The sequence below is a fragment of the Sinohyriopsis cumingii genome, chromosome 5 (genome assembly GCF_028554795.1).
Source record: "Sinohyriopsis cumingii isolate HCF-2022 chromosome 5, ASM2855479v2, whole genome shotgun sequence".
Lineage (NCBI taxonomy): Eukaryota > Metazoa > Mollusca > Bivalvia > Unionida > Unionidae > Sinohyriopsis > Sinohyriopsis cumingii.
In genome coordinates this window covers 134,250,421-134,274,890 of record NC_142965.1, presented here as the reverse complement: position 1 = coordinate 134,274,890, position 24,470 = coordinate 134,250,421, and the positions used below count along the sequence as shown (strand labels likewise).

Sequence of the window (24,470 nt, the reverse complement as noted above, 5' to 3'; positions counted from 1 at the left end):
GAAACCGGAACAAGGTTGGATGCTGTGACATTTTTTTATACCCATGATTCAAAGTGTAGCATCTGCTGAGACTGAGTCACGATGTATTTATAAATGCATGCTTTACACACAAGAAAACATAAGGACTGAAATATAGTGCATTGTAAGTACAAGTGTACCCATGCTAAAAATATTGCTGGAAAATTATCCACCACGTTCCCACCAAATAGCTAGGTGCAGTACATGAAAAAAGATATTCGTATGAGTCACAACGTAAGACACGTTTCCTTTATTATGAAGTATTTTTAGTTTTAGCATCGGTATTGATCGTAACCTTTCAGTCACGTTCCTGTTGTAGTATGATCAAGAGTCAGTTTAGTCTGTGTGGTTAGTCATGCGTGAAGTGTGTATAATGTATGAGAAAAGCATTCATTGGGTTATTTGGAATCGATGACTCGCTGACACAAGAAACAGAGTAAACCAGAATACAGTTAGGTCTTAATCTAGGACAAAGAGGCATATATACGGCTGAAATACACCATACAGAGTAAACTGTTCAAGGGTTTGGTAAGGTAAGTTTGGTGAAAACCATGGATAACGTACCCAGTAAGTTTGGTGAAAAACACAGATAATGTACTCATTAAGTTTGGTGAAAACCATGGATAATGTACCCAGTAAGTTTGGTCAAAAACACGGATAATGTACCCAGTAAGTTTGGTGAAAAACATGGATAAGGTACCCTAAAATTTTGGTCAAAAACGTGGATAAGGGCAAAAAGGCAAGCTTGGTGAAAAGGTCTCGGAGAAGATACCCTTGTAATGAGGGTAGAAAGGTAAGTTTGGTGATTGGTGAAAAACGTGGATAGGATATCCTTGTAATGAGGGTAGAAAATTATAGAACAGACTGAATGTTACTTTCCAGACGCTTTTTTCATCTTATAATGGACTTATCATTAGATGGTAACTACTTGAAAAAAGAATTGCACAAAGCATTTCTTCATGAATTGCGTATCATTGCTGAAGGTTACAAGGACATTATTGTATGAAATTTCTGGACTATTCCATTATTTTTGTTTTGATGTTGTACATTAAATCCTATATCGTTTACTTGTACGTGGGTCGATTCAAAAGTGCACGAACTAAACAAATGCATACATCAAACTTGTGGCTTTATTCTGGTACGTAGTCTGATAAATTGTGACTTTATTCTGGTACGTAGTCTGATAAATTGTGACTTTATTCTGGTGCGTAGTTTGACGTAGTTTAACGCATACTGTTTTTAGAGGAACTTTAATGGAGGGGGGGCACCAGACAAGACCCTCCCCCACTTCCCGAAAAAAGGTGTTTTATGTGTGATTGTATCCCCCATAGGTGTGCTTGTTTGTTTATTATTATAAATAAAATTTTGATCAAAAATTTATTTGAAGTTAAATTTTTAATGGGGTATTTCTAGTCCCTATGTTTTTCTATAGGGTTGTTCATCCGAGCCAGGTTTCATTCACCTAGCTCGAAATCCCTTCCCCAACAATGTTCAGTGACCTTTGCTAGAGGTCCCCTATGTCCTGTGTTTGCTATGTGTATTTTGCTATGTTGTGTGTATGCTATATATATATATATATATATATATATATATATATATATATATATATATATATATATATATAAGGACATCTATATCCAATTAGTTCCCCTTTGTTTTGATTTTTGATTTTATTTTCAATTTAGAATTATGGCGAGTAAACGGTGCGCTAAATTGTTATTCAAAAGAAAACATAGTGTTTTATGTGGGTGTTCATATTGAGTCGTTTCTCGCATTTAGTTAGTATTATCTAAAATGAAAAACATCCATAGGCCTGAGTGAGGGATGAGTTGAGGGCTCCAGCCCGCGCTTGGCGGTGAGACACCCCTTATGGGTGGCAAACCGAAGTATCTCCTCCCATCCCCCCTCGCTCCCTCGACTTAGAGGAATTTTAAGCACGACTTATGACGAAGACAAAAACAAAGCATTTACACATGATGATAGAGCAGGGGTAATCAACCTTTTTCGGCCAAGGGCCAGATTGCATTTTCTAAGACCACTCGAGGGCCGCAAACACATTACTTTAATATAGCCTGATTTCTGTGTTGTTTTGATTTGCCCTGAGGGCCGGACAAAACACGTTCGAATGCTGGATTCGGGTTGTGCACCCCTGTGATAGAGGAACCTTTTTCAGCACAAATCTAGGAAACTTATTCATTAAAATAAAGGAGGTGTTTAAAATAGTTTCTGCAAATAGTGGAGTTCACAGGAAATGATTTAAGAACTATTGAACAGTTTCGTTACGTAACATCACATTTCACGACTCGTAACATTCATAGCTGTTGAGAGCCTGTTTAATAGACGGTAAGAGAAATGAATACGTCTTATGAGCAAGATGAAATTCTTCCATACAATTTTACACATAAATTCGCAAATTGTATAAAATATGATGACGTTTAATATTTTTATTTTAATCTGTTTATGTATGCAGTATCAACGAATATTTTTAATCTGCCATCGCTAATGTTCACTTTATGCATTTGGAAAATTCCTTTCAGTTCACCTTTTCTTTTGTTAACAAATAAGTTATCATAAAAACGCCATCTAGTTTGGATTGAATTTTGTTATTTTTGTTCTTGATGATAACAGCGTTGACAAGGGCAACGCCATTTAACACTGGTGGCGTGTGTGTGTGTGTGTGTGTGTGTGTGTGTGTGTGTGTGTCAAATAATAAAATAAACTAGAGACAAACAGTCATACATATAATTATATTGTTATAAAGGATATACAATATATCAATGTAAATTATACAATTTTATTAGTGCATTAGCATTAAGTCCATTAGGATACAGAGTATCTAACTTATGAATCCAATAAGTTTCTTTTATGAGTCTATTCATGTCACCATGCACAATATCTATTGGCATGAAAGAAAATCAAGTAGAAAGTGATTATTGGTGTTAAAGTGTGTTGAAACATTAGAGGAAAACTGAGGATCTCTATAATTTTTTATATGAAAGCGATGATTATTCATTCTCTTAGAGACTTGTTGTAGTGTTTGTCCAACATATTGCATGCTACATTTTTTACAGGTTATTAAATAAATCACATCAGTTGATATGCAGTTAGTGTTATCGCGTAGAGAAAATACCTCTTTTGTATTAGCACTACTGAAAGAAGTACTTTCTCTTATGTTTGCACATTGAGAACACCGGTGTCTGTTACATTTAGATGACGAAAAGTGTATTTTTTATTTTCTGTCTGTTTAGTTCTGATTAAAAATACGTATTGTGTATGTAGTAATACTAATAATTACAACAACAGCAACACTAATAATAGCCATCATAAATGATGATCATGGCAGAGAAATTTATTTTGTGATGCCTGTAATAGCAGTGGTAGTTATGTTTTTGAATGATCCAGGCCATGGCTCATTCGGACTATGGCTGATTGCGAGCTCATTCGGACCATTGCTGATTGCGAGCTCATCCGGACCATGGCTGATTGCGAGCTCATTCGGACCATGGCTGATTGCGAGCTCATTCGGACCATGGCTGATTGTGAGCTCGTTCGGACCATGGCTGATTGCGAGCTCATTCGGACCATGGCTGATTGCGAGCTCATTCGGACCAAATTAAGGGCTGATTAGGACCAAATGCCAGGTTAATTCGGAGCATGTGAAATATTGTAGGAAACAAAGAAGATCATACCTGATTTATTGCAGTATGTATAAATGATTTGGCAAACATGGTAAATAAATGTAAAAGGTTGATTTTCTGCTCTTAAACTTAATTTTTTGTAAGTTTCTAGCTGAGTTCGCAACAAAATATATATGAGCTATCGCATTTAAATCATTTTAACTACAACAAAAAAAACCTTTCAGTGTTTACAATAAAGAAAACTTAAAGCAATTGTTTGAAGTATTATCTTTCACAAATATTTTGAAACTGTTTTTAAATTACGCCAGTATGGCCGACTTTCGATTCTGTATAAAATGACCTGTGACATTTATTGATTGCTCGTGAAAATTGTGGTTTTTCAGATTATATTTACCAAATAAATCTTGTGTAAAGAGTTATTAATTAGTAACACAATATTAACCCGTTTTTTGTTGTTGATATTTTTATTTACGAGTAAAACATCAAACCAGTAAACCAACTTATTTTATTTTCACTCAAACCTTTACAAATGTTGCAAATATTAATGAACGTAAATATTTAATTTAAAGCGTATATTAAATGCATTAAAGTTTGATTTATAAATAGATATTTTATTATAGTAAATGCTAATATCATGACACTTCCATGTAACAAAAGATCACAGAGTAATTTAAAATCAGCGTTATGTTTTGTTCTAGAATGGTATAACATTCATTAAACTGGAAACTAACAACAAAGGTTCTTTAATTGATCAAACAGGTTGTGCAAATTAATGGTCAGATGTTCTGACTAAATGCAATGCAGTTAGGGACATGCTGCAATGTTTAATTATAGCGATATAAATCAACACAGCGTCAGTAATTCGCATAAAATAAAATGATACGTTATGAATTCAGATGAAACACATAGGGTTTTTAAAATAAATATTATTAACATTTCATCGTTCTTTTTATAATTTATACAAAGTCCAGAATATTAGTAGTATATCGACGTATTATATCGTATTGAATTAAATCACAAATTTTAAAGAAAACCAGTTTGAATTTTAGTATAAAAGTTTTATTTAGCTCTATTAGTATATATTACAATATTACAGGATCAATATTTATTCTATAGAAATATAACAAAAGCATTACCTTGCTCATATCATTACATATATATGCATTTTTCTGACTGCATTGGCCCTGTTTTCACGATTTACCCCCATTGTTAATACTTGTAATTGTATTATTTCTCAGTAAAATAAAGAGGACTATTTCAATTTTGAACAAGGCTGAAAGAGCTGCTTTGAAAATTTCAGTCTAAGACAAAGACTCTTAAATTATTTCATTTGACTTGTATAAAGATCAACTTTATTATCTTGCGTAAAATCGGAGTTTTGTTTCCGTAAATAAAGTTTTTAACTTTTCGACTTGCCTTGGAATAATGAAAAATATCTTATTTGAAACAAATGTTAGAATTACATTTAAATCTTAGGCGTACTTTGGTCCAAATCAGCCCGTAATTTGGTCCAAATCAGCCCGTATCACCAGTGAAGAAGACCAGGGAAATTATATTTCTTTAAAAATCTAACATATGCAAAATACGAAACTGTAGAGCGCCATCCTAGTTAATGTCAGATCAATAGAAGAGTGTGCCAATATAATCAATTGTTTTGTAGATGGCAAAAGTAGAAGTAGTACAGCAATCGCTACAATAGACAATTTTGGATGACAGTAATTTGTAAATTTTGCCAACATGGTCATCTCGTTATAAATTATTTTTTTACTGACAATCAGCTGTAACACAGTTGTTGTAATATGACAAAATTCAGATAAATTTAGACCAATATCTTATTTCTCAGATTATTAATTTTAAGACATACTGTGTTTGCTAATTAAGGGTTTCATTTCTAGTTGGGACTTGCAGTAACATAATACCTGTCTTTTTCCATCAACATTGGGACTTGCAGTAACATAATGCCTGTCTTTTTCCATCAACATTGGGATTGCAGTAACATAATACCTGTCTTTTTCCATCAACATTGGGACTTGCAGTAACATAATACCTGTCTTTTTCCATCAACATTGGGACTTGCAGTAACATAATACCTGTCTTTTTCCATCAACATTGGGACTTGCAGTAACATAATACTTGTCTTTCTCCATCAACAACTTTACATAGCATTTTTAGTAGTACAGTTTCTTGAGAGATGTCCACGATAAGTAAGCCACCATTGAGACTGACTTTTAAAATGCAACCAATTTATTATCTTTTCAGGTAAAATGATCGGCTACAGACAATTTCTAGCCCATATTTTATTGCTGGGGCTACTAGTATTAAGACAGGGGTTGTGTTATCCAGATGGTGCACCACCTGAAACCTGTTCTAATATGTTACCCTCACATGGAGCCAGTGCTAGTAATACCGTGCCTCCCTACACTATTACAACATCCAAAAGTACTTACAGGCCAAATGACCAAATTACAGGTGAGAATGTAATTGTTTAATATCGTCTTGTAATTGTCCACACCCTTCAGTTCTTTGTACGTTATTTACAAAGGTCATTATACGATCTTTAAGGTTTTCTTATGTGTGTTCTGTATTTATCTGATGATGACAAGCCCACTCATTTTTTCACAAAATTTAGTAAATCTACACTAATTGAACAATAAGTCCACCCCCCATTCTTTTTTCATACAAATTTATTAGACTGCTCTTAACATGGGATAAATACTTCATTCAATCCTTTATGAATGAATTAATCTCTCCAGGAAGTGTTTAATTTTCTTTTTCTTTCACACTGATTCATACCAAGTAACGATGAAAAAATTTCAGTCCATGATCTTTGTTAGTTCACCTGGCCAAAATCCATGCAAGCTGTTAAAAAGACCCTGTGTGTTTTGTATGTACCACACCTGTCAGCATCTGCAACAATTTTCAAAGTCTATTCCAAACGATTGAATTCTGTAGGATTGCTATGACATATTTTGTCTGTTGGAGATACTTACTTATTTGCTTTTCTAGCAAACATATTTGTTTCCATGCAACTAAAAGTATACAAGAATCAACTTCTGTTAGACTGGACCAGCTGTAATCAGTTTTTGTGTATATACACTGTTACATATGAAATGTTTTAAGAAACCTTTCTGGATATTTTTTCTTTATCATGGCACCACATCAACCAGGTTGAAGACACTCTAATACTATTGGGACAAGTGTTGCTAAACCTTGTTAAATATTTGTTCATACATACTGTAATAATTGCAATTTTTGGATCCCTTCCGAGCAACTTGTTGGCTTTAACAGTAACCATATGAAAAACATGTTTGTCATTCTCAACGTCACTGTGGTGCCAGTATTGATCAAACTTGTAGGAGGAATCATAATACATGTATTGTGTTGTATACATTAGGGTTTAATCCATATGAAAACTTTTGGTTTCTATAGCAGACATGGATAACATTTTTTGAAAGCTTTTTCAGAACCACTGGGTCAATTTTCATAAAACTCTGTGTAGAATCCTTATTCTACAATTTTGGGGGGTAAAGGCCAACTAGGGCTACAGGTATATTGAAAGCTTGCCAGTGTCTTCCATGGGTTGATGGTTCTTCTTGGGGTTTTTCCTTTGTTATTCCTCCATCAGTTATACTGGCTGCCATGTATAGCCTGTCATGTGCTGAAAAATGGCATTAAACCCATCACAACAACATGAAGATCACACTGACCTCCACAACAGTTATGAAATCTCCAAAACCACTTTGTCAATTTTCCTGCATAGTTATTTATTATAAGTTCTTACTAATTTTATGTTTTTGAAGACCTCTATAATGCATCAGTCTGTACATGTATTACTATGGAAACAAATAGATTCCACTTGGTTTATACACCCAACATAATGTAGAGCATGTTAAGTTCTGATGGTGTTTGTATGTCTTTCCCTCGGTTTGCTATTTAATTTCCTCACAATCTCTGGAGTTCTCCACCATTAGCAGACTTGTTAAGTAGCTTGTATTTGGTTAAAACAAAAAAATATCTATTAATTTAAGGCACACAAGATCACACATGACTTCTATACCAGATACATTAACCAAACTTTGTAAATGGTTTGCATTTGAGATAAGTATTTATGTATGTATATAGTTTATTCTATATCAGCATAATAATGACTGTATAATTCTTAAGCACTTAGTTAAAAAAAGGAGAATTTTAAAAAATATATTTGAGATAAGACAAACATCACTGGAGTAGGGGTCAATGTCAAGGTCACAGGGGCTGAAAGGAGGAAAAACAATTTCCACAAAAATGTTAAAATTCTGTATAACAAGCTTCATCTAAACGTTTTAGATGGCTTGCATTTCAGAGAAGGAAGAAACCTATTGATTTGGGGTTAAAGAGGTTTTTGGCCAAGGTCAATGGAATTCCAAGAAGGAAAACTGTTTTCACAAATTACCTCAAGTCCCATGTCACAAACCATAACTAAACTTTATGCATGCCTTGCATTTGAGATATGAAAGGCTCCTGTTGCATTCTCAAAGATCAAGGTCAAGGTCACTAAGAAGAAAAATGGTTTCTGAGAATGACATTGTGACATTATGGTAATCTTGTTTCTTACATAAAAGATATCAAGGCAGACCTAGCAACCATTCTGTTTCTGTGGTAGAATTAGCAAACATTTTTGACTTTGCTAAAAACCACTGTATCAGTCAAGCGAATAAAAACATGTCAGTAAATTCTTATACAGCAAATATTCTAAAATGTTTACCTCATTGCATTTCTACAGGTATTGCATGGTGATCATACAGAAATTTGTCCATTAGAGTGGTCACCTAGTTTGTCCAGTTAGGTGGTCCATCTAGACATTGGTCCAGTTGAGTAGGTCACCTTAACTATGTTGGCTGTGTAACATGTATGATTTTAAAAATTTATTGGTCTGGAGATTTTTATCTGATTTAAATTAACTTTTCCCTTTCTGCTTAAATGCATTCTGTTAGTCAGCATGATTTATTTCAGGATAAATCACTAGTATTAAAATAATATCTGTGCTTAGTAGTGAAGAGAACTTTCTCCTAAAAATAAAAATGATAACAGTTCAAGACCTCTTTAGGAGTCTCACTGATTGAATGGATTAATTTGACTGTGTTTGGGAGATGACTGCTTAGGTGTGATGTGTGTAACTGATTTGGATTTTTAACGTAGCTTTAACAATTTATATTGCTATGATGTCTGCAGTATGGCAGTTTATAGTGATGCCTAGCACTGGGGCATTCTGTCGCAGACATGTAGCATGATGTCCCACCCAGTCACATTATTCTGACACCAGACTGACCAGTCTTGACACTAACCTCTTAATGCTGAGCGCCAAGTGAAGCAACTGTTAGTACCATTTTTGTAAGTCTTTGGTGTGACTTGGCCAGGGATCAAACCAACAACCTCCTGCATCCAAGGCAGACGTTTAAACCACTAGGCCACCAGAGCAGTTATTGTTGGATTTGCTTATTCCAATTACTGTTCACTGGAATTACAACGTAATTATCAATATTCTTGTACTGCTTAGGTTATATCATGAAAAAAGCAAAAGTAGTCTTGATTTGAGATCAGTCCTTATGGATATGGTTCTACTGCATGTAGATTTTTTGGAATCCTCTCTATCATCCTTTGGGCTTCTTTATTACTGTACAGGAATCAATGGGAATGAATGGATGATACATAACAATGCATGCTGAATCATACAGAGATAATACATTTCCTGTGTTTAATATTTTGGTTGATTCAATTATATAACAAAGAATGAAAAATTATGATATACTATGTATATTTGCTAAGTTGAGGCCAACTGCAAATCGCACAGACCCAGATCTGTCATTACAAATTGCACAGACCCAGATATGTCATTGCAAATGGCACAGACCCACATCTGTCATTGCAAATTGCACATACCCAGATCTGTCATTACAAATTGCACATACCCATATCTGTCATTGCAAACTGCACATACCCAGATCTGTCATTGCAAATTGCACATAACCAGATCTGTCATTGCAAATTGCACATAACCAGATCTGTCATTACATAATGTGCTGGCAGATCTGAGTCTGTGCAGTTTGTTAGAAGTAATCAACAATATAGACTCTAATATGCTGACACAGTATGCATTGGCAGATCAGGGTCTATGTTGTTTGCAGTAGAACTGAACTTATTTGCAAGTATATGTGGTAGATTAATCACCTACTTGATACAGATTCCAGCAATGACTTTCTCATTGCAGTAACTCTACAAGCCAATTCAGGACAATCCTTTAGGGGATTTCTCTTACAAGCAAGGAAAAAGAACACTATTACCACAATTGGTACCCTAACTGGGGATTCTTCAACCAAAAGCCCTTGTGCAGGACGGGTATGTATGACTATATATCTGTCTTTCTGTGCCTGTTTCACCACACTGTGAGAGAGACTACTTTCCAACACTCCAAAACCTGGTCTTATTACCATCATTTCCTAAGTGTTTTCCTCAAAATCCAAACATGGGTCAACTATAAATTATAAAAATAAATTTAAGGTCTGATCAACAACCTGTGTTATCTCAATAGCAAGATTTCCATTCTATACTTCATTACTGGGTTGTCATACAGTCTAGAGATTGGCACATAAAATGCTTTCATGACAAGGCTGTTTTTGCTGGGGTTTCTTCTTTTCTTCAGTTTTAGCAAACTTGAAAAGCTACACCCATCCTATTGATTATATCTCTATATCAGTCTACCAATTACTTCTGTCCAGTGCCATGTCTATCTGTCAGTCCATCAGTATCTCTGTCCAGTGCCATGGGTATCTTTCAGTCCATCAGTCTCTGTGTCAAGTTCCATGTATATCTGTCAATCCATCAATTTCTCTGTCCAGTGCCATGTGTATCTGTCAGTCCATTGGTCTCTCAGTCCAGTGCCATGTCTATCTGTCCATCGGTCTCTCTGTCCAGTACCATATGTATCTGTCAGTCCATCAGTATCTCTGTCCAGTGCCATATGTATCTGTCAGTCCATCAGTATTTCTGTCCAGTGCCATATGTATCTGTCAGTCCATCAGTCTCTCTGTCCAGTTCCATGTGTATCTGTCATATCTGTCAGTCCATCAGTATCTCTGTCCAGTGCCATATGTATCTGTCAGTCCATCAGTCTCTCTGTCCAGTGCCATATGTATCTGTCAGTCCATCAGTCTCTCTGTCCAGTGCCATATGTATCTGTCAGTCCATCAGTATCTCTGTCCAGTGCCATATGTATCTGCCAGTCCATCAGTATCTCTGTCCAGTGCCATATGTATCTGTCAGTCCATCAGTATCTCTGTCCAGTGCCATATGTATCTGTCAGTCCATCAGTATCTCTGTCCAGTGCCATATGTATCTGTCAGTCCATCAGTATCTCTGCCCAGTGCCATGTGTATCTGTTGGTCCATCAATCCCTCTGTCCATTGACATGCATATTGTCAGTCCATCAGTCTCTCAGTCAAGTGCCATGTGTATCTGTCAGTCCATCAGTCCCTCTGCCAAGTGCCATGTGTATCTGTCAGTCCATCAGTCTCTCTGTCAAGTACCATGATTTAGATTAGGGCTTAAATTTAACATGTTTTCACAAATGTATAAATATATTTGCATGCAGAATCTGGTATTAAATTATATATATATATATATATATATATATATATATATATATATATATATATATATATATATATATATATATATATATATATATATATATATATATATATATATATATATCTGTCTCTGTCTGTGTCTGTGTGTGTACGTGCGTGTGTGTGTGTGAGAGTTATAAAGGAACTACAGACTGACCAAAATTAAGTTACTTTAACCAATAGTTCGTACTCCACTAATTTGCATCAGGATTTGTGCTTAGTCTGGAGTCAAGAAACTTGTAACTAATGTGTTGATTCATCATGAGGTACTATAGTGTTTAATGGAGACATATTTTACTTGTACTAATGAACATACTGTATGTGTACTAATGCACATACTGTACTTGTACTAATGCACATACTGTACTTGTACTAATGCACACACTGTACTTATACTAATGCACACACTGTACTTAATACTAATGCACATACTGTACTTATACTAATGCACATACTGTACTTATACTAATGAACATACTCTACTTGGAATATTGGCTTATCAGCATTTTACATCAATCTGCTAATGAGCGAGATCCATGCATATTAATGAGGTGATCTGGTTTCCAACTAAATAAGTTTGTTTCCACTTGCATTAGTCACATTTCTGTCCAGCTTTGATCAAAACTTGGACTATGTGATTATCTTGTTTAGATCTCAGAAGATTTAGATAACGAGTAGGATCCATGCATATTAATGAGGTTATCTTCCATCTGATTGGCTGAGCTTGTTTTCCAATATTTCTGATCCTTTTTTTTTATCAAACTTACAATATGGGCTTATATCATCAAGTTCTTAATTGAATTTGAGTGAGATTCTTGCATCTGATTGGCTGAGCTTGTTACCTTGGAAACCATATTTTTGATACAGGTTTGATCAGACTTGGAATGTGGTCTTATATGATCACAATCACAGACCAGTTTGATAATGAGATTGATCCACTCTTTATAATGAGTTGACATTGTATCTGATTGGCAGAGCCTGATTCCACTCTAGATAATGTAGTTTTGATCCCATTATGAGTAAACTTGGTAAACAAACTTAAATCATCAAGGTATTAAATAGGTACAGTTATAAGTGAGATCCATGCATATAGGTGAGATCCATGCATATAAGTGAGCTACATGCATATTGATGCAGTGTTCTTCCCTTTAATTAACTGAGACTGTAAATGATTTATTGGCTATATTTCTGATCTGATCTTGTTGAGGAAATGAGAGCTCAGTGCCTTTCCAAGATGACTGAGGAATACTACAGAACAGAAAGAAAGCTGCTGAGAGCAAAGGGAGAAGATTATTGTTTACATCTAACTGGATTAATATTAAGAGTTTTATTTTTTATGTGATCTTGCCTCTGACTGTCTCAAGAGTCATTGTTTCTGACCAATCAATCTTAAGGTAATTGAAGATGTTGGTAAGTTTTATTATGAACTTTGCAGTGATCTTGTATCGGATTGTTTTTTTCCTACTAAAGACAATTTTTGGGATCAAACTTGGTAAATAGGCTTATATTACCAATATGTGTTTAGTATGATTATGAGCCAGATCCACAAATAAGAATGGCATGATCTTTGATTTGATTGGCTGAAGTTATGAACATTTGAGCCACTATATTGTTACGTGTTTAGGCTTGAAAAAACAGTAACACAAAAAGAGTGAAAACGACAAACTTTTTAAAATTTAACAAATAATTTATTTTCCTGGAAAATTCTGTAAAAATGAAAAAAGGAGAACTTATGGTTTCAAGAATCAAATCCAAAAGTAATCTAAGAATAATCCATGAATTAAATTGCAAAAGTCCTAATAATAAATGTTCTAATAATTTCAAGTTCAAATCCTGATGGAAAACCCAAGATGGATGACAATGATGTATGCTGTAGTCAGTACTGTGCTTATCTACAGTTCTTTGTAGAAATACAAATAATGGCACTCTGGTGTTGGAAATCCAAATTAAATTTGTAAGCAATGTCTTTCCAAAATTTCTGTGTGAGCACTCCTCAAAATATTTCCAGAGAATAAAGAATTAATCCTTTGGAAATCCAGCTGATCTGAAGAATTATTATAGTTCAAATCTGGCTACAGCAAATTAACTTGACATCAGTATGAAAAGCCAAAAACTGAGAAATCTCTCTCAAAACAAAGATTATATTGTATCATAAGACGCAGTTTCGAAATTCCCCCAAGTTGCAAAATCAGAGGGGGGTCACATGATCATATATATATCACATACACAGAATATGGCCTTGATTAGACCAATGATTTTATTAACAGAATAAAAATTTGAAAAAGTGTTTACTTCTTAACCCAAGTAGTCCCATCATGACCTTGACAACAACCAGTCATTTTAAAATAAAATAGAACTTTGTTTACTAATTCTGAATCCAGGTCAGAATTTAGATCAACACCTGTTGTTTATAAACTAACAGTTAAGGTCAAACTATTTTCTGAAAAGGTATCATCTCTAGTGAATAAATTTACATTACAATAGCATGTAAGAAAAAGAAAAATTTAAAACTACAAACAATTAAATTAAAAAAAAAAAAAAATATATATATATATATATATATATATATATATATATATATATATATATATATATATATATATATATATATATATATATTAAATCAGATATATGTAACAATATATAGATTCTAAGCAAAATTGTTAAATGGTTAAATAATATCTTATCAAGATGTTGGTTTAGCCTAATTAAGAGTAAAATCTGGGCATAATTACAAGGTAATTTTTTATCTGATTGGATAAGAGTGTTACAACTCAGGAGACAAAAAAATTCTCCAGTTTGATAGGCAAGGCCATGTCATCATACTCTTACACAGGTTTATAAATAAGCGACATCTGCACATATTAATGAGATGGTCTTACTTTTGATTGGCTGAGCTGTTACCTATCAAGATGGGCTTACTCTTGATTGGCTGAGCTGTTACCTATCTAGATGGTCTTACATTTGATTGGCTGAGCTTTTACCTATCTAGATCTAGAGACTTGGTTTTTCATCCAGTTTCAATAACATTTGGAACACATGTTTATAACATCCAGATCATGAATGAATTCCATTGCAAGGAAAAACCTATCATATGAATTAGGCCTTTTCTTAGTAATTAATTCTTTTATAGCACTGTAGTAAAAAAGGTAAAAATTACATGATATAATCCTTAGGAGATAGTTTGCATAGAGTTATATTTTTACAGTCCTATAGGTCTGCTATATGGTCCACTGTTAATGTTTTGTAAGCCAAGAGAGTGATGAGGCCTGCATGAGCCTCTTTTTCTTTGACCTCACACAAATTGATTATAAATGGCAGATAGATATTATAGCCCTTTTTAAAACTAAGGGAAGAAAAAAAAACAATGAGTTGGCGACTACTCAACAAAAGACCTTGCAGTTTAATACATTTTGATTGGAACATAGGATCTCAAGCATCAATATGAAGTATTTTTACAAAATGACGTTAATAATTGATACTGTTTTCTCTGATACTTTGTAGGCAGCTCTCACTCAAAGTAATGGAAACTCAAGGTCATCATTAAGTATGACATGGAAGGCCCCAGCAGCAGTAGATGGAAATGTGGTGTTCGTGTAAGTATTATTGATCTGACAAGAAAGTAAATGTACCCTGTTTTGTAGGGAATACGCAATGGCCAATATTAGTTTTAACAACAGCACACAGAGAAACCATGGTCCACACAGTCTCTGTCTTGATTTCATACATATTTACATGCATCTTAGTTTGAGGTAACTATATTTTCAGAGATCCTCTACTTGAGTCCTCAGACTTGAAACTGCAATTGCCATGTGTCCAGTATTTGTTAATTTGTCAACCAAACAAATACTGTATTAACCATTTGCTGCCCATTAACCATTTGCTGCCCACTGCCCATTAACCATTTGCTGCCCATTTTTATTTAAAGTTCTTCTTTAAGATATTCTTACTCCTAAAATAATTTTCTCGTTGGTACCCATGATGTTTAAATAAAGTATCATTCTTCATTTTTCTTATCACAAATTTACAATTAGCAATACATCCAAGAAACATTTACAAAACTTGAATTATTTGAGGAAAGTGACTGTCCTGTCAAGTATCAACAAACAGGTTTTTAATGATATTAAAATTAGTTCTTTCAGAACAAACCAATCGGAAATAAGAGTAAAAATATTCATTAAATGGCAGTCGTTACATGTTAATGACTTAAGATTGCTTATTGTATTAGGTTACCCTCAAGTGGTTCATTGTGCTAGGTTACCCTCAAGTGGTTCATTGTGTTAGGTTACCCTCAAGTGGTTCATTGTGCTAGGTTACCCTCAAGGGGTTCATTGTGCTAGGTTACCCTAAAGTGGTTCATTGTGCTAGGTTACCCTCAAGTGGTCCATTGTGTTAGGTTACCCTCAAGGGATTCATTGTGCTAGGTTACCCTCAAGTGGTTCATTGTGTTAGGTTACCCTCAAGTGGTCCATTGTGTTAGGTTACCCTCAAGTGGTTCATTGTGCTAGGTTACTCTCAAGTGGTTCATTGTGTTAGGTTACCCTCAAGTGGTTCATTGTGTTAGGTTACCCTCAAGTGGTTCATTGTGCTAGGTTACCCTCAAGGGGTTCATTGTGCTAGGTTACCCTCAAGTGGTTCATTGTGCTAGGTTACCCTCAAGTGGTTCATTGTGCTAGGTTACCCTCAAGTGGTTCATTGTGTTAGGTTACTCTCAAGTGGTTCATTGTGCTAGGTTACCCTCAAGGGGTTCATTGTGCTAGGTTACCCTCAAGGGGTTCATTGTGCTAGGTTACCCACAAGTGGTCCATTGTGTTAGGTTACCCTCAAGTGGTTCATTGTGTTAGGTTACCCGCAAGTGGTTCATTGTGCTAGGTTACCCTCAAGTGGTTCATTGTGCTAGGTTACACTCAAGGGGTTCATTATGCTAGGTTACCCTCAAGTGGTCCATTGTGTTAGGTTACCCTCAAGTGGTTCATTGTGTTAGGTTACCCTCAAGTGGTTCCATGTGCTAGGTTACCCTCAAGTGGTTCATTGTGCTAGGTTACCCTCAAGTGGTTCATTGTGTTAGGTTACCCTCAAGTGGTTCATTGTGCTAGGTTACCCTCAAGTGGTTCATTGTGCTAGGTTACCCTCAAGGGGTTCATTGTGTATTGTATGTGTGAATGAGTAAAACAATTGGATCAATAGATTGTGTACTTTTCCTATGTGGGTCAGCTGTAGTGGCTAATTAAGATGAATAGATTGTGTACTTCTCCTGTGTGGGTCAGCTGTAGTGGCTAATCAAGATGAATAGATTGTGTACTTTTCCTATGTGGGTCAGCTGTAGTGGCTAATCAAGATGAATAGATTGTGTACTTTTCCTGTGTGGGTCAGCTGTAGTGGTTAATCAAGATAAATAGATTGTGTACTTTTCCTGTGTGGGTCAGCTGTAGTGGCTAATCAAGATGAATAGATTGTGTACTTTTCCTGTGTGGGTCAGCTGTAGTGGCTAATCAAGATGAATAGATTGTGTACTTTTCCTTTATGGGTCAGCTGTAGTGGCTAATCAAGATGAATAGATTGTGTACTTTTCCTGTGTGGGTCAGCTGTAGTGGTTAATCAAGATAAATAGATTGTGTACTTTTCCTGTGTGGGTCAGCTGTAGTGGCTAATCAAGATGAATAGATTGTGTACTTTTCCTGTGTGGGTCAGCTGTAGTGGTTAATCAAGATAAATAGATTGTGTACTTTTCCTGTGTGGGTCAGCTGTAGTGGCTAATCAAGATGAATAGATTGTGTACTTTTCCTGTGTGGGTCAGCTGTAGTGGCTAATCAAGATGAATAGATTGTGTACTTTTCCTGTGTGGGTCAGCTGTAGTGGCTAATCAAGATGAATAAATTGTGTACTTTTCCTATGTGGGTCAGCTGTAGTGGCTAATCAAGATGAATAGATTGTGTACTTTTCCTGTGTGGGTCAGCTGTAGTGGCTAATCAAGATGAATAGATTGTGTACTTTTTCTATGTGGGTCATCTGTAGTGGCTAATCAAGATGAATATATTGTGTACTTTTTCTATGTGAGTCAGCAGTAGTAGCTAATCAAGATGAATATATTGTGTACTTTTCCTGTGTGGGTCATCTGTAGTGGCTAATCAAGGTAATTATTGATGTATGACCTGCACTTTTAATACTGGCTATCGCTTCAGAATTACTCAAAGCCTGTTGTTTTCTATGAGTAAAAAAATCTGGCTTATAGGGGCAAACAATATTAGCTTCTAAAGCATATTGTTAGAATAATGATTTAAGAAAAAAAAGAAAAACTGTAATGTTATATATGAAATCATAATAGTACCTGTAGACTAATATTAAAGCAAAGAATGTTCTTTTTTTAATTATTTTTCTTATGTACCCAGTCACAGAATGTGTGTGTGTGTGTGTGTGTGTGTGTGTGTGTGTGTGCATATTGTTTTGGGTTTAACACCATTTTTCAGCACAAGATAGGCTATAACTGGCAGCCAGCATGACTGGTGGAAGAACAATCCAGGCAAACCCCAGTAAGAACCACCAATTCATAGGAAGTTGCTGGCAAGCTTTCTTACCTACTGACAGTTGGCTGAGTTCAAGCCTTGAACGCAGGTGGATGGAGCAGAGATGGCAGTGATCGTTAAAGACAGGCACTTTAGACTACTAGTCCACCTGTGTGTGTGTGTGTGTGTGTGTGTGTGTATGTGTGTGTGTGTGTGTGTGTGTGTGTGTGTAAAACAGAGCAACTGTGGACTCTGCACAATACTGGCTATATACATAGTACCAATTATAATATTTTAAAATGTAAATATTTATAGGTTACTGCATTTTGTTTCATTTTCCTTAATAATAAAGGAATACACTAACAGAAACAAATTAATTGAATTTATGCCATATTTGAAAAAATACACAACCATAGATTCATCGATGCACAGTAACAATATTACTGTACACATAGCACTGCCCAGTGACATTTGAACTTCATTGCATGCTTGACATTAGTTTTGGAAAAAATCTCATTTTGTTCTCCTTAAAAATGAAATTTAGAGTCATAGTTTGAATGAATGAGCATTGAGAAAACTTTTCCATTTTAATCTGCAATGGATGGATTTTGTTTTTCTGTTGATCCAACTCAATTTTAATTTTCTGCTTATGATGGACTGGATTTATTTGGTCAATTCAGTGCAGTAAGGACAATATGATTTCAGTTGGAAATGTAGTTGCAGATCTAAGAAAGTACATTTTGAGGAAATTCAAGATGCACAAATGTAAAAGTATTTTTTGCCATTCTTATTACCAGCTAAAGAAGACATGTTACTTGCATGCTTGCTGTGGGAGGGACCCCAGCTATGACCTGTATCATACAGTGCATGTCTTCTATTGCTAGCCTAACATTGTACCATGATAGTTAAATGGGGAAAATTGCAAGGCAGCTGTTGTGTGACTGTCTGTTTAGCCAGCAGAAATAATACCTATTCATCATCTCAGCTTATTAGCTCTGATGCTCTTAGTTTCCTACCTAAACCTTCAGTTGCATTTTTTTTCTTGAAGTTCATGTTTGATTTGTAAAATGGTATGCCTCTGATAGATATGTGATAGCTTTTGGCCTCAGAATGCTTTTCAATGTTATTGTTATAGACCCTAGAGCAGAGGTGGGCAAACTTTCCGGTACAAGTGCCACATACACAAATTTACACCTTGTCATAGGCCGCATAATTCATTAAGTAAAATAACTAATATTTGAAATAGCAAAAACAAGAGGTTTTTCTAAATAACATCTAAATAATTTTCAGTTGTTAAAATGTTGCTAATATTTGAAAACTTAAACTTAAACTTCAAAAGAAGCACATTTATTTGATAAACAGAGTAACATAAACAGAGTCAGTGCAAATGATGACATGTTCCTAGGTCTCATGAAAACACTTGGCAGACCGTATGAAAGCCCTTGGCGGGCCACATGTGGCCTGCGGGTCATAGTTTGCCCACCCCTGCCCTAGAGAGTAACCATCATAATCTGAGGATGCAAAAAGTTACGAATATTTCTCCTAAATAAATGTTTCAATGATCAGATTGGTATTTTCAATTGCTGCATCTTTCATGTTTGCTGTTGACATTTCAAATATCATGTTCATCCATTTGCTTGTTTCAAAGATTCATTTGTGAATCAGTGAACTCAACTATATCATTAACTTAATCATCTCTACTTTCCAGTGGATGGAACAGCTTGTTTAGTTCATTCACAAACAAATTTAATCAATAAAAAGTGTTTTTGGCATGAATGTACATGGTTTGTTTGCAGAGTAGTTCTGAATACACTATTCTATTTTTAGACACACATGTTGTGCAGTATGTAGCCATTTAGTACTGAAAAATACTTGATGATTCTGATAATGTACACTTAATGGAGAAAAAAAATGAGCATATAATATATAAAAAAATTTTAAAAATATTTTGTTAGAAAAGGAGCCAATATTTCACTGTCATATCAATATGTACATTATTTTCTGAATGTTAGTCAGTGTTACAATAGTTGTTGGAGACTATAAATTGCATCACAGAGGTGGGTAATTGTTACAGTGTTGTTGGAGATTATAAAATGCTTCATAGAGGTGAGTCAATTTTACAATAGTTGGTGGAGATTATAAAATGCTTCATAGAGGTGAGTCAATGTTACAGTAGTTGGTGGAGATTATAAAATGCTTCATAGAGGTGAGTCAATGTTACAATAGTTGGTGGAGATTATAAAATACTTCATAGAGGTGAGTCAATGTTACAATAGTTGGTGGAGACTGTAAAATGCATCACAGAGGTGGGTCAATGTTACAATAGTTGTTGGAGACTATAAATTGCATCACAGAGGTGGGTAATTGTTACAGTAGTTGTTGGAGATTATAAAATGCTTCATAGAGGTGAGTCAATGTTACAATAGTTGGTGGAGATTATAAAATGCTTCATAGAGGTGAGTCAATGCTACAGTAGTTGGTGGAGATTATAAAATGCTTCATAGAGGTGAGTCAATGTTACAATAGTTGGTGGAGATTATAAAATGTTTCACAGAGGTGAGTCAATGTTACAATAGTTGGTGGAGATTATAAAACACTTCATAGAGGTGAGTCAATGTTACAATAGTTCATGGAGACTGTTAAATGCATCACAGAGGTGGGTCAATGTTACAATAGTTGTTGGAGAATATAAAACACTTCATAGAGATGGGTCAATGTTACAATAGTTGGTGGAGATTATAAAATGCTTCATAGAGGTGAGTCAATGTTACAATAGTTGGTGGAGATTATAAAATGCTTCATAGAGGTGAGTCAATGCTACAGTAGTTGGTGGAGATTATAAAATGCTTCATAGAGGTGAGTCAGTGTTACAATAGTTGGTGGAGATTATAAAATGTTTCACAGAGGTGAGTCAATGTTACAATAGTTGGTGGAGATTATAAAACACTTCATAGAGGTGAGTCAATGTTACAATAGTTCATGGAGACTGTTAAATGCATCACAGAGGTGGGTCAATGTTACAATAGTTGTTGGAGAATATAAAACACTTCATAGAGATGGGTCAATGTTACAATAGTTGTTGGAGACTGTAAAATGCTTCATAGAGTTGGGTCAATGTTACAATAGTTGTTGGAGATTGTAAAATGCTTCATAGAAGTGGGTCAATGTTACCATAGTTGTTGGAGACAATAAAACACTTCATAGAGGTGAGTCAATATTACAATAGTTGGTGGATATTATAAAATGCTTCATAGAGGTTGGTCAATGTTACAATAGTTTGTGAAGATTATAAAATACTTCATAGAGGTGGGTCAATGTTGCAATAGTTGTTGGAGATGATAAAAAATTTCATAGAGGTGGGTCAATGTTACAATAGTTGTTGGAGATGATAAAACACTTCATAGAGGTGAGTCAGTGTTACAGTCGTTGGTGGAGATGATAAAAATTTCATAGAGGTGGGTGAATGTTACAATAGTTCTTGCTGTTGGACACTATAAAATGCTACATGGACTACTTTGGCAGGCTTTATAGTCGTTGATTACATTCTGGCTTAAATATGAATCAGAGATATAATAACTACATTGTTAGCATGATGAATATTTCTCAATCCAACATGTAATAACCTCTTAAAGAATGATTATAAAAGTGCATAGCCACCAAAACTAACAAGTTTTTTGGACTCCAATTTTTGCAGAGCAACCGTTATAAAGGTGAAAACCACATACTGGGTTAGTGTGCAGAGCCAAGATCTTATACCTGATACAAGTGCACCTGCCACCAATGCACCTGCCACCAATGCACCTGCCACAAACTCCTCTGTTGGTCTTGGTGGAATTTCCACAGCTCGACCAGGTGGAGTTACTATAGCTTCCTCCAGTGAGGGAACAACAGTGCCATTATTGGTAAGCCTCTCTTCTTGTTTGATTCGTATTTATTTATATAAATAGGTCAGACAAGGATTATTTTGATTCATTATCAAAGCAGTCATTCATGTTACCAATATTTGTCTATTTAGAGATATAGTATTTGATATTCATTCTACAGTCAAATGTCAGTTATCCAGACCCATCTTTGATGTGGATTTTACACAAATGAATGAATATATTGATATATAATAATACAATAAAAATCCAAATGTTGGCCCAGTGGACATTTAATTGATCAGGGTGAGTGAAAGTCAGGATAAAGGTACATGGATAAAACATGTTTTACTGTATGTACACATTCTATTCCAAAATTCATGTCTTTTTGGTTTTTCAGTAAATTGTAAATTGTTAAAAAAATGAAGACTGTTTGATCATTACTGTTAGCCAAAATAGATCACTCTTTTTCCTAGTTGACAACTATATTTTATGAAATAATCTAGTTTGACTGCTGTTGTTTGTTTCTTTCTCTATGTCCATTGTAAAATGAGACATGTTGTTGCCAACTAAATTAAAACTGTTGCTTGTGAATGCTATCATAGTGAATATTTTTGAGGGAACCTATTCAGAGAGATTAAAATAGCAGAATGATTTAGTGTTATGCAACACTGTACAATGTCTGCATGTCAGTTTAAAGTACAAAAAACAAACTTTTATGATTACTGTCAGCTAAACCTGTAGAAATCTAAACACTAAAAAATTAAATTCACCATATTCCTATTATTAAAAATTCATATTGTTCAAGTATAGTACTGTTCAAATGTTTGATATTTTTAAAAGAGTCATTTTAATATGTGGAACTGATTGGACTAAAACAAATATTAGACAGATTGGCATAAAGAACAGTTATTAAAGAAGTCATATTTGTTTTTAATATTCAGCTTAAATATCAAACTCATATGGACCAAGAAAATCAGTATGAGATATTTGTAATTGGATTGAGTTAGCATTTCTGTGTAACTTTCATCTAGATATGAATCAGTGCTGAATGCAAACAGTAAAATGATAAATAAATGGATGAGACTGGCCTGAGGTTTTCTTTTGGCTATGTAACCTACACTGTTGTCTAAATAACCTACTTTATTGACTAAGTAACCTACTTTCTTATTTTATTAGCCAAATAACCTACTTTCCTACTTTATTGGGCAAGTACCTACTTTTTTCCTACTTTATTGGGCAAGTAACCACCTTTCCTATTTTATTTGCTAAATAACCTATTTTCTTTCATTTTTGGCTCAATAACCTATTTTCCTGCTTTTCTGGCTAAGTAACCAACTTTCCTACTTTATTGGCTAAGCAACCTACTTTCTTGTTTAATTGGCTAAATAACCTACTTTCCTACTTTATTGGCTAAATAACCTACTTTCTTATTTTATTGGCAAAGCAACCCACTTTCCTACTTCATTGGCGAGTAACATACTTTCCAACTTCATTGGCTAAGTAACCTACTTTCCTGTTTTATTGGCTAAGAAACCTACTTTCCTACTTCATTGGCTAAGTAACCTACTTTCTTATTTTATTGATTAAGAAACTTACTTTCCTACTTCATCAGCTAAGTAACCTACTTTCCTACTAAATTGGCTAAATAACCTACTTTCCTGTTTTATTGGTTAAGAAACATATTTTCCTACTTTATTGGCTAAGTAACCTACTTTCCTACTTTATTAGCATAGTAACCTACTTTCCTACTTTATTAGCTAAGTAACCTACTTTCCTATTTTATTAAGAAACCTACTTTCCTACTTCATCGGCTAAGTAACCTACTTTCCTACTTCATTGGCTAAGTAACCTACTTTCCTACTTCATTGGCTAAGTAACCTACTTTCCTACTTCATTGGCTAAGTAACCTACTTTCCTACTTTATTGGCTTAGTAACTTACTTTGTCACTACCACTTCAAAAGTAAGTGGTCAGTGTGAATGACATGTCACCATGGCTAAAAACTTCCATACACCAGACTGGCAAAGTGAATCCTGATTTCTTTGATTTTTGTCAATTAAGGGAGGGAATACTGTGCAATGCCTTGATCCAGCATGTGGGAAGACTAAAGGTTGTTTCCATGACTGTGACCTTGGAGATGCCTGGACATTCCTGGTGACCTGGGCTGATAAAGGAGGGAATTCTATTTACTTTGAAATGAAAGCCAAGATTCCTGCCTCTAATAATTACTGGGTGTCAGTGGGTTTCTCATCTGACACAGAAATGGTGAGTTGCTGGTGTAGAGTGTTGTCAGTTTGCCACACAAATGTATTTCCTGATTTTTAACAGTATTTATTCAAGAGAACATTATCACATATGATTTATAAAAATACAACATATGTTGATTCAGGAGAATGATAAAATCTGTCAGAAAAATTGTGACAATCATTAACTGTCTACTGACCTAAGTACCATGAGATAGGTCTTATACAATATTAATTTATACACCATCAATTCTAGTATATGTAATTATACAATATTAAATTATACACCATCAATTCTAGCCTATATAATTATACAATATTAAATTATACACCATCAATTCTAGCCTATGTAATTATACAATATTAATTTATACACCATCAGTTCTAGTATATGTAATTATACAATATTAATTTTTACACTATCAATTCTAGTATATATAATTATACAATATTAATTTATACACCATCAATTCTAGTATATGTAATTATACAATATTAATTTATATACCATCGATTCTGGTATATGTAATTATACAATACTA

The 24,470-nt window shown here is 34.6% G+C and overlaps 1 protein-coding gene across 2 annotated transcripts in view; it reads left to right on the top strand.

The window, feature by feature from the left end:
• The first annotated feature begins 346 nt into the window (after window positions 1–346).
• The window catches only part of LOC149800275 (ferric reductase 1-like), a 65,445-nt gene continuing 41,321 nt past the window's right edge, over window positions 347–24,470 (top strand). For both annotated transcript variants that reach the window (XR_016421353.1, XM_089959861.1), the window contains exons 1-6: window positions 347–551; window positions 5,916–6,125; window positions 9,904–10,031; window positions 14,825–14,916; window positions 21,518–21,725; window positions 23,747–23,950. Coding sequence is in view for 1 of the 2 variants with exons in the window: in XM_089959861.1 (XP_089815987.1) it covers window positions 5,921–6,125; window positions 9,904–10,031; window positions 14,825–14,916; window positions 21,518–21,725; window positions 23,747–23,950 (837 nt within the window). In the remaining variant the exon portion in view is untranslated. The remainder of the gene's footprint in view (window positions 552–5,915; window positions 6,126–9,903; window positions 10,032–14,824; window positions 14,917–21,517; window positions 21,726–23,746; window positions 23,951–24,470) is intronic.